The sequence below is a fragment of the Branchiostoma floridae genome, chromosome 15 (genome assembly GCF_000003815.2).
Source record: "Branchiostoma floridae strain S238N-H82 chromosome 15, Bfl_VNyyK, whole genome shotgun sequence".
Classification (NCBI taxonomy): domain Eukaryota; kingdom Metazoa; phylum Chordata; class Leptocardii; order Amphioxiformes; family Branchiostomatidae; genus Branchiostoma; species Branchiostoma floridae.
This window is the reverse complement of record NC_049993.1, coordinates 7,802,552-7,820,830: the sequence shown is the minus strand read 5'-3', so window position 1 is coordinate 7,820,830 and position 18,279 is coordinate 7,802,552. Positions and strand designations below refer to the sequence as shown.

Sequence of the window (18,279 nt, the reverse complement as noted above, 5' to 3'; positions counted from 1 at the left end):
ACTGGAAAGTACCCCACATAGTCCGGAGCCCAGCAAAAACGGCGGGCCGATGGAATAGGTGAGGAACACTCCCAACACAGAGTTGTTCACGCCGAAGAGGAGAAAATACGAGAAGAGAAGGACACCCAGCGGCCACCTGGGTGTCTTCCTTTTGCCCCTGAAGAGCTGGATGAAGCCGGTGATGTTGGACAGCGCGCACAGCTGACTGCCAGGCTGTCGCGGCCACGTCTCCTTGATAGCGAAGATGGTGTACAGGAGGCAGAAGGCGCACAAACCCACACTGAACCAAAATGGTTGGGAAATCCCAGCAGGGAAGCCGAGTGCTTGGAACCAAAAACTCCCGCCCAGGGCCGAGACGATCACAGCCATTCCTTGAAGAAGGAAAAGGGAAATCATACAGTTAGGGTTGTGATTTTTTCTCTCCTTGCGTCAAAATTATGATTTGGGAAGTAATTTGTTTTTTAAATTTTCAACCCTACGGTTTGTGAGAATGGTTACCATCAATTGATAAATTGTACCATCAGTCAATCAAGGAAATATATAGTTTATCAATGAACCAGTCAACTGATCAATCGATCGATGGAACAAACGACCAATCAATTGCTAGAACATGGCCATGAGTTATAGTTTGCCACAGAACCTGCAGCGATTTTGCATGTTTCATGTAGTACAATGTATTATCTCCCTACAACCTCTTTGATCTTCACACTTTAAACAAGGTTATTAACATAAATCCCATGTATTCGTGTGTTTTTTGGCAAGTTTTGTCAAGGTCAGCCATCGCTAACTTCTTTTTTAAAAGATTTATTAAAAAGTATCAACAATTTCATACATTGTGACATTTACATGTACAGCGTCATTAATACTACTAGCATAGTTTCTACAACACTTAACAAAGTTTGCCATTTACTACTAAGGAGAGGAAAGAAATAAAACTTGTAAAACCACAACATTACCCAAAACGGCGGTCATGATGGCGTGTCGGAAGTAGCGAGACGTCCCCTCCACCGTGATGTCAGCGATGTACGCAAACGAACCTCCGATCAACGCAGCGTTGTTACCCGTCAGACCATTGATGAAGGACGCTGGATAAACGATCACAACAAAATAATGGTTCTTCGGTAGAGACCTGTGTTAGAGATAGCTTACAATAATCATGCCATATTCATATAAAATGATAAAGCCTAGTAAAGCGTAACATGATGAATATTATGTAAATGTGTCCGTAGCCTTACCCGGTATGAGTACCGCTAGTGGAAGGTTAAACTGGACGACACAGGCGGCAAGGATTAACCTGGAAAATAAAATAAAAATGAAATATGATTCTTAAGAGTCTTTTCTATCTATATCTGTCTTTAAGATAAAGCTGATTCTATGTTTATTTCATCATGATGTATTCTGTCATTTAGAAAACATTTAAGTTGTAGCCTTGGTGAAATTGATTTATAAGCTTAAACTGAAGAGTGACGGACTGGTCACATTCGTCTTCGGATTTCCGCTAAGTTGTGGCAGAACCAACCACGGACAATGAGCTAAGGCCCCCTTTTTCGGTAACAAGACAGCTGAAGTTTGTAGCACACGTGGACGATTATCAATTTGCAATCGTACGATAGCCGTAGGACAAATGAGACCAGGCCCTAAACGACATGCTCACCTATATGCATGATAAGCAATTTGCTTGTGTTGAACGAAAGTTATAAACTCCAAGATAGACATACTCACCTGGCCAGGGTGCCCGCGACGGGGATGATAAGATTGAGCTTCCTGCCGAGCTTGTCGGACAAAGAACCAATGAGAACCGTTACTATAAGGGCAGGGATGCCACCAGCCAGCTGTATGGCTGTGGCCCATTGGATGGCTTCTGCCTGAGCGCCTTGTTTGTCCTGGGTGACACAGGAAATGTGAAAGAAAAAGTTTGTACTCTGTTGCTACACGTACTGCACTGGAACATCATGTAAGCTACTTTTGGCAACCAGTCTTTCACTGACAAAAATGACACCAGATAAAACAACTCCGTCAGGAGAGGTGTTACCAAAGATTTCTTTGCCACTTATGTTTGTTGCGTACAATCAGAAAAGCTTCTTTAGGAGTAAGATAACATTTTTGCCCCAAAGTACAAGCTGGGTAAGATCGATTTGATTCACTCACGCCTGGATGGACTTACTATTTTCGATAGAGTAAAATCACAATCATACTTCTTCATGAAAGTAATCGTTTCCTACCTGATACTCCGATGAGTTGGAGCTGTTGCCGTAGCAGCTGGACCCCTGCTGGTTGACCGTGCCGTTGCCGGAGATGCGGTAGTAGATGTACTGTTGTTGCAGTGTCAGGCACATCAAAACCGCCACGACCTGTCGTCAAACCAAAACAACGCAAACAGTTGTTATTCAACTATCATTAGTATTTTATATGTCAACTAAATTACTCTTAGACAAATATCATCCGAATGTAGCCAATTGTCTCATCCCAAAGGACCGTATACAACTGTGAGGCAGCATCCAAAGGAGAACTTGCACGACCATTGGCTTTCAGATGGCATCAAAGATTATCAAAGCTGGACCCCTCTCTCACAGGCGAAACTTGTCTCTCTGTCCCCTTTCTATTGGTACTTCCATGGCCATTGTTCGGCAGATCTCACACTACTTGTCCCTCTATTGAGAGCCGTTTTATAATAGGTCTTTCTCTAGCTCTCATTGTTGTAATGTTCAATTACCTGAGTCTAAAAGTCTGGTTACCCTCTCGATGATGACAAATGTTTTCCTCCTGCATGCAAGCTTCCAGCCTTCAATCCTTCAAAAAACAGTGTTCGCCGCTATCTCCTAGTTGAATAATTTCCATCATCCACCAACCTAGTCCATTGCCTAGAAGTGGAATGGCCTTTTATTGAACAAAACACTTACCACAAGAAAAGCGATCGGCTCCACTGTCACAGGACAGTAAGGCTTGACCGGCTCCGATTGAGGCGGGTCATCAAACTTCTTCTCGGATGTTTTAGTCGCGTCTCCCGACATCTTCTTTTCTGTCGCGTCTCCTGAAATCTTCGCTCCTGTCATAGGAAAGTAAGCTAGGTACTAGATGCTTTCTTGTATTTTGATAATCAGATATGGGTAAGAACAATGACACTAATAATGTATACAACGTTACTCCTCGGTCACCCACTATTGTATGTCGACGCAAGGACTAAAATCAGCCTTGTTGCATCATCCGTGACCATGAAATACAATCAGAGCCAATGAGATTGAAATAAACTGCTGTTTATCATTTATGTTTTGATACGACCATACATGGCATGGATTGCTGCTATGTCAGACACTCCTTGACTCAAGGGGGAGGACGAAAAACTCTTGTCAGCTTGGATATATACTTGGGTAGTGACATGGGGACGCAAAACGCAACCACCCACTTAGTTTATTCCATTGTACATTTTGTTACTTTCTCCTGTGGAGAAAACTACTATCATTGTTATCTATTATCTATAAAAATGATATTTAATCCAGCCAGGATGCTTACTTTCTGTATGAGTAGAATAAAAAGAATAACGGGAAATCATTTTACCAGGGGACGAACCGTCTTCCTCAAAACTTGGATTCGCCGGCATTTTCGATCGACTGGCCCAGTCCTCTTCAGCTGTCTGAAGAGATAAGCGTCTCGGTGATGCAATGCAGTTGATAAAGTCACGGCGGAACTACGATCGACCAAAATCAAGGCCCAAATTTTTCTGTTAGGTTGACATTATCAAGACAATAACATGTTAGAAATGTTAGATCAAGACAATAGCCCTTCCTTATTCGTACACCTCTATCTAACCTCTTCTTGATTTGTTTGTTTGCTATATTTGTGAAGAGTGATTAAAAGTTAATCATATATTCTCTCCAAACAGGGGCTGCTGTTGGAGGAGAGAAAACGGGTGGTAGACAAAAACGGATAACTTGAGAAAGGGGACCATGAGTTTTCCCCACCAACTTGTGCTTGGACATTAATGTACATACAGATTCTTCGTGTCGCGCAGTCGAACGACCTTTTACTCAAAAGTCACAATGGATTCTCCGCTTTTGTACTGTTTGCTGCCTAGATTTACGAATAGGAATGTGCGTCAAGGTAACGTAAGCGTTGCCGCCGCCCTGAATTTACCTTTGGCTTTGCCAAGTACCCCCATTAAACCCTTCTTGCTTTTAACATTTAATCTATCAGTTATTACCTGACGATTAAAAACAGATTTGAGAAGAAATTGAATTTTTCTTTACCTTTTCAGTCAACGTTCGCCGTCCGCCTATAACCTCGGGACCTCTGGTCTCTTGACTGAAGTCTAAATGACTGACGTAGTCTCTACCAGACTTCGGCCTGGCCGAATAGTAATTTGGCCAAGTTAGGAATAAAAGCATAAAAGGAGTTAATTAGCCGAGGAGTAAACTGACCGGCCGTTAGATAACTGGATACACTGCAAAAGACTGGCTGAAAACCCATGGCAACTTATTGTCCCTATTTGTTCTCTTTTTTTCTATCTAGCTGACACGTCTGCTTGGAGACTATGACTGACGTGCCTGAAGAGCTGGTGAGGAGACTTTGTCATGCCCACGACAAACACGATAAGAAAGGCCCATATTACCTTACCTCTCTTGAAAAATAGGTCAGTAGTTATATAAAGTAAAATACAAACACTGTAAACGTTGTGCCCCCTATAGGCCTAAGCCCTGTCACTTCAACAGCAAAACAAATTGTAAGACGATGTCTTCATTGTAGACATTGTCAACGTTCATCAATGGAACTCAGAACATCCTTTCTTTGACATTGTCCAAACAAGAACAACAAATTGCGCAGAAGTAAGAATGTAATAAATGCAATGGGAGCGCTATTCTAAAAAGAATTCTACGCTATTTTTCATTCCACTGAGAGGAGTGAACTGATTTTGAGTATAACAGTTTGGTGTTACTTTGTAATTGTTTTGTTTTGTTTGCTCAAAAGTACTTGCCACAATCACCAGTTCGTTTAACATGCCATTACACATTAAGATAAGAACGGTGGGTTTATTGGGCAAGGCGTGCCACCGACATCTCTTAATGTAGTCTGATCTGCTGCCGTGGACACTGTCCGACACTTCAAATATTTACTGACCACTGTTTTGGCAGATGTGTTGACTGTGGGGCGCCAGCCAAACCTCCTTAAATAACGCTTCATTACTCATTATTAAACATTAAGAAAATATGTCTTCCTTTAATCATTAGGATGCTCCCCATAGCAAGTTAATGTCTAATATGCCTTCCTTTCACGATACTATTCGGTTATGCAAACACTGAAACGGAATGCTTGGACCAAATTCTTATACTGTGATCATTACAATTAAAGTTTAGAACGATGTCGACATATTACAATTACAAAGTTAGCATAATAAGCTAACATTGATAAAATGCAACATAATGGAATTGAAACAAGATAGTTCAACACAGCATTTTGGTCTCTGAGAAGTATAATTTCTATTCACAGACACGAACAATAGCACAAGTTTGCCAATAACATCAACCTTAGTGATACAGACACTTATCAACTGCACATTACATAAGGCATGACGTTGTGTTTTGACTTGTTTGTCCATCGTTATCTACTTGTTGTGTACTTTGAAAGTAATGGGTTGATATCACATGAACTTCAGCACCACTAGCCTCTGTAACTCAAACTGTGCTGTCCAGGGCTGTAACTGGCCCTGGTTTGAATTATTGAAAAGAAGAAACATCCTCTCATTCACCTGCAAGCTTAGAGATATAAAATAAGAAATATTTCAATAGTAAAGCAAACTGCCACATCATTTAAGAGGTACAGCAAGAAAACAAGTCAGAGGAAACCAATAATTCAGGTAATTTTTTATTGTTTCAAAGACAATTTTACAACATACCTTTCATACTTTAAATATTCGTGTAAATGGACCATATATACAAATATATATGTATACATGTATCTAAATTAGAAATCAACAATATGCTGCAAACCCGATTAGGTTATGAAATAGACTTAATCTGATTATTCACATTATTTTTGAAATAAAACCAATGCATTATTAAACATATCACACACTTGAAAGATATAATTACAGATTTATGAGATCTCATTTTTATTTGAGTAATCAACTGTCTGGGGTTACTTGCTGATTACTTTTCTTTCAATTGTTACTCTGAATATTTAGGTAGTTGCAGAAAATGTAGCCTGGCCATCATTTCTCAACAGGCAGGCCTTGGGGTGTTTTGCCAGCCCAAGTTCTAATAAGCAATGGCCTTTTTCAGTCAGTTCTTCTAATCTTTCCAGGCCATTGAAAATTTCAGTCCATCTGCCCCAAAAGCTAAAGCAGGGCTTTAGCCAGCTCAAATTTCTTTTCCGTCAGCCAATTCCCATTGTCGCGAAAACCGCAAAAATTAAGTTAGAAAGACGGAACTGAGACCTTGAAAAACGGGCTTTTAATGAGATTATCGTATGCGAAAGGGCGCCGACACACATTGTCAACAATCATAACAATAGCAAGACAAACAGTGTGTGGCTTTTTACGGCTGTGGACAATGTTCCCAAGCCGCCTGTAGCTTCCACCAAAAATTTTTGTCTGTCAATGTTGACGGATTGGTTTAAAACATTTTTTGTCACATGCAGCAAATTTCCGTCAATTGACGGGAAAACGGACGCTAGCTAGAGCCCTGAGCTAAAGTATGACATATAAAACTGATTTCACAAGGAAAATGAAAAACATGTGCTTTCCAACAATGAGAGCAACGAGGAAAAAATTAAAGCTGGAGACAGCCTGGTTAGACTACAAAAAATGGTGAGAATTACTGGTACAATGCAAGCATTTTACACAGCATACAGTACAAAACCAACACCTGAGAATGATAGGTCATATACTGTACAAAACTAAAGAGTCTTCACAGCAGTAAGTATATTAAGTTCCCTTACTACTTGGTACTGAAAGCTTATTCTGAAAAATAATTACATATACAAAATTGCATACTTGTAATATTCTGTACCACTACTGAATGAACACAATTAAACAAAGATGTTGAAAACCAACATGAAAGTCCTTGTTCTGTTTGATACATTTTCTCTTGTCTTTGCAGTGTGAAAACTTAAGACCCAAACTCCACAGTGTCCTCTGAGATAGGCTTGAACTCAAATGACCCCCTGCCATCCATGTGGAGGTAGTACTGGAAAGAGGCAAAGAAAAATGTTTTCAATGGTTGAAAGTTTAATACAAATTTTCATTTTAAAATTATCATTGAGACTGTTGAAATGTTATCATCATAATTAAATATTAAGCTGTGCTTCATAAGCTTGATCCACAAAAAAGCCCAGAAGATTTTTGAATGAATGGATAAGCTTGTAACAATAATTACACAAGATATGGCAAAAGCAACAATTCTAATCTAGAAACACTAATGACTGAGTAACAAGGTGGAAACACTAGACACTAACTTTTAATGTTTTCCATGTAGTTATGACATGGAATATAATTTAGGCATAACATTATCAAGCAAGAATGGTTTGTGTATTATGACTGTACTGGACCTATATTGGTAAAGAGTTGGACATGATTGCAGCTGACATAAGAAATTGATTATCTACAATTGTATTCCTTCCCTTTAACTTAGTAGAGAAAGACAGTATAGTCACCACTGAGTAAGACACCACTGAGTATGTGGTGGTAATATGATAGAATAATTATTGTTGTACAGTTGTATATACATGTACATTGTATATGTTCGAAGACAAAGGCAACCCAATTCTTTTATATTACCTTTATTTCATTCAGCGGTTGCTGTTGTTTTGGTAATACATTACTTTGGTTTATTTTGTTGATAATGTCATTTTCAGTTATGTATAGCTGTTTACATTATATTATTTATTATCATCACGACTACTTTACTTCGTACTTATATTCATAATGCATATTCAGTTTGTTAGAATCAATTATGTTTTGTTAATCATGTTTTATTCACCTTCTGCATACAAAACCTAAGTTATGGCATTTTTATTTGACCTCTGATCTCCATCCTTCACTTTGAGTTACCTCAGTTGATTTTGTTGGTTTTCTGTTTACTTATTGTATAAGATTTGTTGCTTAAGTATTGTATTTATCGCTCATGTATTGTAGGACTCCAGGAAGAATAGTGATACTATATTTAGTATCACTAATGGAGATCCAAATAAAACAAACAAACAAACAGTGTAAGTCTGAAAAGCTGACAGGAATGTCATGATTACCTCGTGGTGGGTCCAGAGTGACTTCCTGTGGGACACGGTGAACAGAGTGATGCCCACCTCCCGACAGTGGTTATAGATGTACCCCTCCACATCCACACTCACAGCCGACGTGCACTCGTCCAGAATAGCAAACTGGGGCTTGTGGTAGAACAGACGCGCCATCTGAAAAAACATTTATTATTAGTATCATCTGGTATTCAGGTGGTTATGCTCCAGAAGACTGGCAGAAAGAGTGCCATCTGAACAGCTTACGCGTAGGTTAGGTTTACTCCATGATATCTTGTGCTACGACAGACTCCGCTGGTATGGCCATGTGCAAAGAATGACTCACGACAACTGGCCAAGAAAGGTCATGAACTTGTCTGTAGTGGGCCAGAACCCACGTGTGCACCCCAAGAGGAGATGGGTAGACAGTGTCAATGAAGATCTTAGAAAACTGGACTTGCAAAAAGCCAACCCCCTTGACAGAGGTGGATGGAGGGCAGCAATCAGACATAACTTACAGCCATGCGCTGCTTCTCCCCTCCACTCAGCACATCCATCCAGTCCTGCACGGCGTCCCAGCCCCCCTCACGCTCTAGGATGTTCTCTAGCTGTACCTACAGAACCCAGGGGAAACACAAAATGTCATATCCACAAAAATCATTGTTGGTGTGCTTCTGTCTCGAGAATCATTTGCCAACCTGTTCGCCTGGCCTGCACATGACTTTTTAAGGTGAAGGAGGGGTGTGCAAATCCCTTCATTGTTTAACCATAACTCAGGTCATTAACCTGTTTTTCAGGTAAGCCTGGGGAACAATTACAGAATACATGTATTTAACAATAACAAAAACATCACAACATGAAAGCAACATGAAAACAGATAAAACAATCTCCCATTCTCCTCCTACCTCCTTGAGATGACCCAGTAGCTGTTCATCAGTGAAGCCTTTCTTCTTCATGTCCTGCAGGGTGTCAGGGTAGATGACCTGGTCCCTCAGGGTGCCCAGAGTCATGTATGGTCTCTGAAACACGTGGCAGTTTGGAAATTTGTTATTACCCTTGGTATACATTGTAAATTTTGTGCTGCCCCTATAGTGAATTAAAGCTATGAGACTATCGAATGGATGGAAATCGTGAAGTATTCCCTGTGATTTTTTTTATTGATGATTTATCAATGAGTAGCACAGTGTGCAGACCATATCCCACCATGCTGACAAGACCAATACTACAGACTGAGAGTAGTGGTGCGTACCGAAGCTCACATTCCGGTTCAGGTCCGGACTCGAGTCCAAAGATTCCGGTTCAGGTCCGGACTTATAAGTCCGGTTTTTTTTCGGTCGCTAAAGTTTCCCAATTAACGTTAGACACAAGCATAAAGCGACTTGCTCTACGGCGGCGACCCATTTGCGTATCCGGCGCCCGCCGCTGGGCCGCATGCTATCAAAATATTGCCAAAGACGACTGCATCATTTTCAAAGGTGTAGAAACATCGATTTTTAATAAAAACTATCGGGAAATCACGGCAAAATTCGACATTTTCCGCATGTTTTTTTGACGGCCGAAATTTGAAAATGGCGCTTGCGAGGTCATAGGGGTCAATGGGATAGCCTACTGTAATGCGGGTAGAAATGATGCGTGCGGTGTTTTTATCTTCTACATTCAACCGTAAAATTAATTTTAAATTCATTCGTTACAAAGATAAATGTAGGAGGTATAACATAAGTTTGAGAACTTAAAACTTTTTTTTTAAATAGAACGTGCCGGTGTTTCTTTTTAACAAGCTACTCACCCATGCTTTCAGTGAAGTATCCCGGCAAGCGGCAAATGTCATTTACAGTCGTCGCGCCGGAGATTTGTTTTAGCTTGTTTATCTTGGAAATTTTCTTCATTTTTAGAAGATATGGGACTTAAAACCCATACCAGGAGATAAACAAATCCACATGCTTTATTTTCATGGGTAATATTGCTAAAGTCAACCTGTCATTTTTGCCCGTTGCCGGATTTTGAAAGAAGGTTGCCGCGGCGCGACCATGTGCTTGGCTTATGGCGGTAGGACAATACGCAGAAATACGTTATTTTCTGGCCTGTTGGCTGCGATTAAAAAGTTACATAGGCATCTAGCGTTGTTTTTAGATGTTACTAGTATACAACAAGAAAGAGATTTCCGGTTTTCCAGAAAACCGGTTTTTGACGTTCCGGTTTTAACCGGACTTGAACCGAAAGTTATAGCAAGTCCAAGTCCGGTTCGGCGAACCGGTACGCACCACTAACTGAGAGTAATGAATGGTACCAAGCACTACTTGCAGATTAGGCAGAAAATATGACCATAATACTGCAATCATGATGTTTATAGAGTCTAATCTCTAACATTCCAGAATGTAATTCAACCTGAAATACAACTTCATATCTATAGGTATCTTGACCCATGGCATTTAGTAAGAAACAGACCTTTGGCCTGATGTATACCAAAGGTTTTGTTACCCATACCTGAGGCACGTAGAAGAGCTTCTTGTTCTTTGGCTTGGTCATGGTTCCTCCAAACAAAGGCCACAGCTGAAGATACAAACAAAAAACAATTATTTCTGCAAACAGTGACATGTATACAATCATTATCAATGATTATTCCTAATGTGTACCTAATGATAAAAGGAGGATTATTGTATGAATTAGGAAAGGTGTATGTGCATGCGTTTGTAGGTGTTGACTGGTAGGTCATTAATTAGGATTAACTTAAAGACAAGATTTATACACACGGATACACAACCCGTTTAATAGGTTTCTACATGTTCTGGCACTACAGTGGCTAATACTGACACTTTATTTTATTTTATTTATTGGTTTGGCTGCAACGAACACACAGCCAGGGCTGCCCAACTAGCCTATGGCTATTACAAAGGGCTAGCCCTGCTGACAAACACATAAGCAATACATATTAAAAAAGAACATTTATATGTACATGGTGTAGGACAACTTACATATCATCTAAAATGGAGTTCTAGAAATTTACGATATTTCGTGCAGCACATCTGTTCCTCACCTCTCCCAGTATTCTGAAGAGGGAGCTCTTCCCACATCCGTTAGGACCACACACCAGAACATTCAATCCTGACTTCACCTGCAGGGGAGGGGGGCAAGATGATATCACAACATTCTTCAATGGTACCTAAAACTAAATACAATATGCAATGAAAGACAACAGTCTCTATGAATGATAAGAAATGGAGACTTTTCAAGTGACATCCATCATTCTATTTCAGTATCACTAAATCTAGTTGTAGAGATTAACAAGTCTTTAAATATTGTTTATGTGGATGTCTAGACTTAATAAATGTACGAAGTGAATACTTTGCTCATAAGAAACTTAATTCTGAAAAACATGGTTATGCTGCCACACTTCAAATGTAAGTACCAAGAGGCCATGTCTAGCATAATAATAGACGTAAAATGAGGACAACAACAACAAAAACAATAAGTGTTGACAAAGTTCATGGCTTCAGGTTATCACATTATGATGCAGTCTGGACTTACCTCAAACGTAAGGTCTTTGACAAGCACATCCCCATTTGGTGTGACAAGTGGAACATGCTCAAACCTACACAAATGACAAGAAAGTTCGATACGGCAAAGAGTTACTTCCTGGATGTCTAACCTTTATCGACGCTAGTGCATTTGGTTCATGGGTGTCAATGTGTCAGGAAAGTTCCCAGCTGGTTTTGACAGTTACAAATCAGCATCCAACAAAAGAAGAATTGAAGGGACAAACTCCTGCCTATCTACCACTAAGAGGGAGGAAGAATGAGAATCGTAGGACACTGTTACAAGAACAAGCGAGAGCTGGCAAGTAAGCTGTTACTTTGGAGGCCAAGACATGCTTATTCCTGAGTTGGGCAACCCAATAGCTAGGGATGTCAGGGATCGTGTAGAGGACTTTAAAAATATCATGAATGATTGGAATACTTGGAGAGCTAGAGTGGACTGAACAGCAATTACTCAAACAACTGGATATAAGTGGTCAGACATTTCAGTTAACATCTGTTATCTTTCCTCAATGACACTGAAGAGATCTAGTTGGAGAGCAGGTTTCTCTTTCATATCAATTCATTGTTAGGACTATATAAACACCTGCTCTCCAACTAGATCTCTTCAATGTCACCGACGAAAAGACAATGGATATCATCTGAAACGTCTGATCGTTTCCAAAAGCATATCCAGTTGAGTGGACTTTGTGTGGGTAATCAACTCAAAGATAACAAATAACAACTACAAAAACTGCTGTACTTAATGATGATTGTGGTCCTGCTCCACTAAACATTGCAGTTTCAAGCTACCATCTGTTGGCTTGATATCCATAAATACCCACTTTAAGATACAACGGATAAAGGTTACCCAGTGGATAAAGGTGAAGTAGCATTAATCGAATTAAGATGCCATTGGCCTAAAAAATAACCACAAGAACTGCTGTACTTTATGATGTGGTCCTGCTCCACCAAAGTCCCGCTGCCCGGGATGAGGGGCACCTCAGACTCGACCCTGTCCCTGTTCTGCGCTGACACCATCGTTCTCTCGTACTTCCCCTTGTTCAGGTCACCGAGAACCTTCATCAGTTCAGTCACACGGGCTGTGAACCTGGAGAAAAGACAATTAAGGATATACGAGAATTCTTTCACACTTTGCTTACAGAAGAGAGAGGGAGAGATAGATTGTAAGAGAAAGAGGCAGAGAGTGAGTGTGTGTGAGTGTGAGAGAGAGTGAGCAAAAGACAGAGAGTGTGTGTTTGTGTGTGTGAGTGTGTGTCTGAGAAAGAGAGAGAGACAGCAAGAGACAGAGTGTGTGTGTGTTAACTGTGTACGTGTGTGTGTGAGAGAGAGAGCAAATGACAGAGTGAGAGAGCAAGAGACAGAGAGAGAGAGAAAGGGAGAGAGAGCTTAATTGAGAGAAAGTGAGTTACCCAGCCAGCCTGGTCATCTCCCTCCCAGCCAGGACAATCCTGCCGATGGCTTGAGCCATCTTCACCAGCATACGTCCACTCTTGTAGTAGTCCTGTACAGGAGACAATTATATCATCAATTACCTACAGTATAAAGTAATCTCTAAAATATCTATTGTGATGTATCATAACGTATTATATGTGTAGAATATGTTTTGTATATTGTATTAAACATTCATATTTTAAAAAATTCGATTTTGGTGTTTTAAAAAAATAATTAAAAAATAAAAATTTTCACCATTCTTGTAGAAGCCAGGTAGAGGACAGTCATCATCAAGAGCCAAACGTTTTCACATTGAAGTAGTTGTGACAAAATAAATAGCGTACAACATTTTCTGGTCATGATCATATTCAACAGCAGGTCCCAATGTTGAACAGCCAAACCAATAAATGAATAAATCAATCTTAGTGATACATGTATGCAAACTCTAAAGCCTAAAGACAAGCCACAAGTGCTGACCTCCAGTAGTTCACTGTGTGTGCTGTGCCGATGTCTGGGGTGGGCCAGGTCCAGGAATGGCCTACTCACAACAAGGTACCCCACCACAGTGGCCACATCTGAGGAAAAGTATAACAATAGGCTTTTAGGATAAAACGCCATGCAAATTGAATTTCTTGGTTTGTGGCCCATTAATTTGGCTATTAAAGGTATTCTGTGATGTGTCCAAATACAAGCACCCAAATGACTGCAATACATGCTTGTTTGATGGCTTGTTCTTCAAGTTCATAAACATGTACACATAACTTTCTGTAAGACATGTATAGAGTAAATATTTGCCTGAGAAAGTAATACTCACACTTAGCGATGATGTTGTCCACAAATCCCATGGAGAAACGGAACACGATGAACGTTCTCAGGTGCTCAATCTGAAACAAAAATAAAATTGTTCAACCTAAACATACGCATCAAATTAGCACAAAAATTTGTAATACTATGACATTGTGTTCATAGTTGACCACATACCAAACACTTTTAGTATCTGTTTAACCAAGTAGAGATAGTCATTCTACCCTTCTGGAACATTCATACATGTTTTTTTAACAAACTTTGAAAGTCTAAAATACAATGGTTTAAACCAATTAAAGCAACTGACCAGTTTCTGGAATGACAATTCTATGGTGGCCTTCTCCCGCTGGTTGCCTTGGTAGAATGCAATCTCCTCACTATAGCAACAAAACACAGATTGATTGTCAAGGATCTATCCACAAAAATAGGATACAAAAACTTGTACAACTTTTTTTAAACCTGATCCAAATTTTAGTGCCCAGATAATGTGCTAGTACCTAGGGTTGTAACCAGCCTGAAATCATTTTCAGTCCCCTTGATTTTGACTGGGAATCGAGCACCGAAGGCATGGCGTGACGTTGCGCATCATTTCTAGGGGGTCTGGGTCCCAGAAAATTTTTAAATAAAGACCCTCTGAAACACTATTTCCTGCATTCTGATGTGCAAATTGTGCTTGTAGACTAACTGTTCAATGACATCTGTCTTGGTGAAGAAGAACACATGGGTTTCAGTTTTTTTATATCTTTACATATCAATTTTTGTCTGTCCCAGGGGACGGAATGGGGAAAACTTTTTTCAGTCCCCAGCTGCAAAATTCCTTCAAACTCAAAGGACTGAAGGACAGGTGCTGGCTACAACCCTGCTAGTACCACAACAGTGTTACCATGCAGGACTCCTTGCACATTACAGAGGTACTGCATAATAGTGGTATTGTAAAACTGACTACAGACATAGGCAATTCCGTGACAGAGCTCAAAATACTTCTATCTGCATACCTGCACTGGTGCAGGTAACTTTCAAAACAATATGCATCAGACAGATCTTATTGGAATGCTAGTTCACCTTTGACCGTCAGGTAACCTTTATCTGTGTCAATGGACCGTGCAATATTTTGAAAACAACTGCAATATTTTGAAGATATTGCTATATGATGAGATCACCCTCTGTTGGCTTGATATCCCAGGCCTATATATTCTGTTTCAGGTTACCCAACAGATAAAGGAGAACTAGCCTTACCTACGACACTTGTATTCTTTACTTTTCAGACTAACAGAAATTGTTTCAAGGTGTTTCCTTACCTGTTGGTGATGAGCCTGGAGTTGACGTAGCGGAATTCTCCCTCGTACCTCTGTTCCTGAACTGTCATCTTACCGATGGGACGTCGCAACCTGCAACATGGTTTAAACATGAATACATGGCCATCCCCAACAACGGGAAAATTCTTTATTTTCTATTTGTATCAGGGCTCTAGCCAGCGTCCGTTTTTCCGTCAATTGACGGAAATTTGCTGCGTCTGACGGAAAAATTTTAGAACCAATCCGTCAACCTTTACAGACAAAAATCCTTGGTGGAAGCTACAGGCGGCTTGGGGACGCCGTCCACGGCCGTAAAAGCCACACACTGTTTGTTTTGCTATTGTTATGATTGTTGACAATGTGCGTCTGCGCCCTTTCGCATACGATAATTTCATTAAAACCCGTTTTTCAAGGTCTTAGTTCAGTCCTTCTAATTAATTTTTGCGGTTTTCGCGACGATTGTAATTGGCTGACGGAAAAAAATTTTGAGCTGGCTAAAGCCCTGATTTGTATGTATCTTTTTTTCTATTTAGATATAAATGACATCACAGACTGGCCAAATATGGCACATACAGACTTGCTGATGACTGATTGAAACAGATATTATTTACCTCCAAGCAGAGGTTAATGGCAAAAATTGAAACCTTTTTCTTATGATTTTCCCTATCAACCTCTGCTTAGAGAGTAGCAATTTACTTGCTCTGTGACCTGGACACTAAACCAATTGTAAAGACAAGAGCTTTCTTAAACAAGCCATAGGTGAAGAAAAAAGGCTAGAAAACCTATGTATTAAACCACTAAGATTTTTACACTATAGAGAACATCTTACCTTGTGAGAATCAGGCCTGAGAAAACCAGGTAGCCTAACATGGAAGCTGGTCCCTGGGCACCAATACTGCCGGTCAACTTCTTCACATAGATCACTATGTCAACTATCGGCTGCAGAAATGGAAAAAATTGAAAGAAAAATGTTAATGCACTCATACATGCATACAAACAAACTACACACACACAAACACATACACACACACACACATATACACACAAACACACGGACTTTAAGCATGTAACAATTCTAACTACAAGACCAAGGAGTTGAGACTCTTTCAGCTTGCTAAATATGTTCTTTGAGTAGATCATCTGATGTCATGTCTTTATAAGAAATGGCAAGAAGCATAATCTTGCTTTATGCCTGTCTGTACAATCTTCTAGGGTTGGTTAGTTGGGTAAGCTGCTAGTTGCATGATTTATTAGTCAAGCTAGTAGACCAATATATACCCTCATTCATGAAAAAATTGCACTGCCCCATTCCGGAAAGTATGGTATGACATGCACTGGCCTAAATAGCACGGGCAATCAGGACAGTGGACTTAACCAACCCTGATAGCACACACATACTACACAACACCATGACAACTAATTCCCCACTCATGCCCATACCCACCTTACTAAGGTTGGAGTACAGGTCCACTACTGAGTTACAGAACCGCTCCACATCCTGGGTCAGCAGCTGGTCTGCATTGGCAATCCTGTTGTCCAGGTTTGTCATCTTATAGTAGGTGAATCCCCTGAAGAAAAGTAGCAGAACTTTAGATCATAACTTCAAAAATTATCTTAATGCAGGTGAAACCCCTGAAGAAAGGTAAGCAGGACTTTAAAGTAAAATTAAACTTAGATAATCACAAAGTCGTGTAGAAATGACTAAAAAAATCTTTAAATTCTTTCATCTGATTCCTAGTTATATTTACAAACTTCAATAAACCTTTGATAAAATTATAATCTATTCAGTAATACATGTTGCACTTAACTACATGTAATTGTTCACAATGCCTTTGTCATTATGTGCACACAGGTACTTTTCACTATCCTTTGTAGTCCTCTTTTAATGGATCAAATACTGAGATTTTTGGCCTTTGTCATTTTTTTTGGGGCAGGTACAAGCAGTACAAGGTTACTTACCTGAGGTATTGGCTATACAGATGGTTGGTCAGGTTGGTGCGAAATCTCAGCTTCAACTCGTTCAAGCCAAACTGTAAAGTAACAGACAAACATGTTAAAAAAACATTGTCAGGTTTCCACTCTGGTTGAGAATCAAAAGTAGTTTTGATGGTGAAAGGACGGACTACTGTAAATACATTTAAGTTCCCGGGGATTTCATTTCGCGGTAGTGGGAAAAAGGACTTTTTCACGGTGGTTTCAAGTTTGCGGTAACACCATAGACTGCAGTCTAATACTATAATAGAAAAATGTTTGCGGTGGTTTTAAGTTCGCGGTGAAGTGGTCACTGCGAAAACCGCGAACATTAATCCACCACGAACATTTCTGCATTTACAGTATCTAAAGATGTTTATTGTCCAGAGACATTTACTATTTGATAGAAGATACTGTAGCCAAGCCTACTTCGGTCCAGGTGGAGAAATAAAGAAAACAGCGACAAAATAGAAATGTAAAAAAAAAAAAATTGATCAGTTTTGTTTTGTTGCTTTAACATTTAATTTTGATGCACAAAAAAGGTTAAATCTAATTACTCACCTTGAGAACATTGTTGACCAGAGAAATCTGTACACGGAAAAGTTAAAAACGTATTTTAATGAAACACCATGAATGCAAACATATGTAATTGAAACAGCCTACTTATCACAGAACTAGTCACAAATAAAGCGTAAAACAACTGCAGAATACATAATGATTATCTAAAATTGAGGGGCTACTAATATTTTTCCTCCTCCTCCTATCTTTAAAATCTATTAAACAGGCTCTTAAATTTACAGTGATAAGTGTATAACAAAATATGATTTGTTTGTAACACTATCAGGTTAAAAAAAACAGGGACAGAATCTTACCGCAGGCATGGCATAGATGAATTTAAAGAGATGCTGCTTGAACAGCGGGATACTCCTTCCAATGATAGCACTGCAAGAAGAAGAAAAGAAGTGTGAAGCAAAGACTTGTATAACATCATTATCATCATAAACTACAGGGACTAGTAAAAA

The 18,279-nt window shown here is 39.7% G+C and overlaps 2 protein-coding genes across 2 annotated transcripts in view; both read right to left on the bottom strand.

Moving 5' to 3' along the window:
- Positions 1-4,483, bottom strand: part of LOC118432272 (proton-coupled folate transporter-like) — a 4,694-nt gene extending 211 nt beyond the window's left edge. The window contains exons 1-8 of the mRNA XM_035843808.1: positions 4,245-4,483; positions 3,556-3,631; positions 2,901-3,046; positions 2,223-2,351; positions 1,723-1,883; positions 1,236-1,294; positions 957-1,085; positions 3-371 (exon numbers count right to left, since the gene is read on the bottom strand). Coding sequence (XP_035699701.1) covers positions 3-371; positions 957-1,085; positions 1,236-1,294; positions 1,723-1,883; positions 2,223-2,351; positions 2,901-3,046; positions 3,556-3,631; positions 4,245-4,382 — 1,207 coding nt within the window. The 5' untranslated portion in view covers positions 4,383-4,483. The remainder of the gene's footprint in view (positions 1-2; positions 372-956; positions 1,086-1,235; positions 1,295-1,722; positions 1,884-2,222; positions 2,352-2,900; positions 3,047-3,555; positions 3,632-4,244) is intronic.
- A 1,360-nt stretch (positions 4,484-5,843) lies between these two features.
- LOC118431817 (ATP-binding cassette sub-family D member 3-like) overlaps positions 5,844-18,279 on the bottom strand; it is a 16,858-nt gene continuing 4,422 nt past the window's right edge. The window contains exons 5-22 of the mRNA XM_035843201.1: positions 18,130-18,199; positions 17,819-17,845; positions 17,246-17,316; positions 16,731-16,854; positions 16,116-16,225; positions 15,290-15,379; positions 14,299-14,368; positions 14,002-14,071; positions 13,665-13,762; positions 13,166-13,257; positions 12,682-12,843; positions 11,746-11,809; positions 11,255-11,332; positions 10,705-10,770; positions 9,126-9,239; positions 8,739-8,834; positions 8,236-8,397; positions 5,844-7,178 (exon numbers count right to left, since the gene is read on the bottom strand). Of these exons, the coding sequence (XP_035699094.1) occupies positions 7,101-7,178; positions 8,236-8,397; positions 8,739-8,834; positions 9,126-9,239; positions 10,705-10,770; positions 11,255-11,332; positions 11,746-11,809; positions 12,682-12,843; positions 13,166-13,257; positions 13,665-13,762; positions 14,002-14,071; positions 14,299-14,368; positions 15,290-15,379; positions 16,116-16,225; positions 16,731-16,854; positions 17,246-17,316; positions 17,819-17,845; positions 18,130-18,199 (1,642 nt within the window). The 3' untranslated portion in view covers positions 5,844-7,100. The remainder of the gene's footprint in view (positions 7,179-8,235; positions 8,398-8,738; positions 8,835-9,125; positions 9,240-10,704; positions 10,771-11,254; positions 11,333-11,745; positions 11,810-12,681; positions 12,844-13,165; positions 13,258-13,664; positions 13,763-14,001; positions 14,072-14,298; positions 14,369-15,289; positions 15,380-16,115; positions 16,226-16,730; positions 16,855-17,245; positions 17,317-17,818; positions 17,846-18,129; positions 18,200-18,279) is intronic.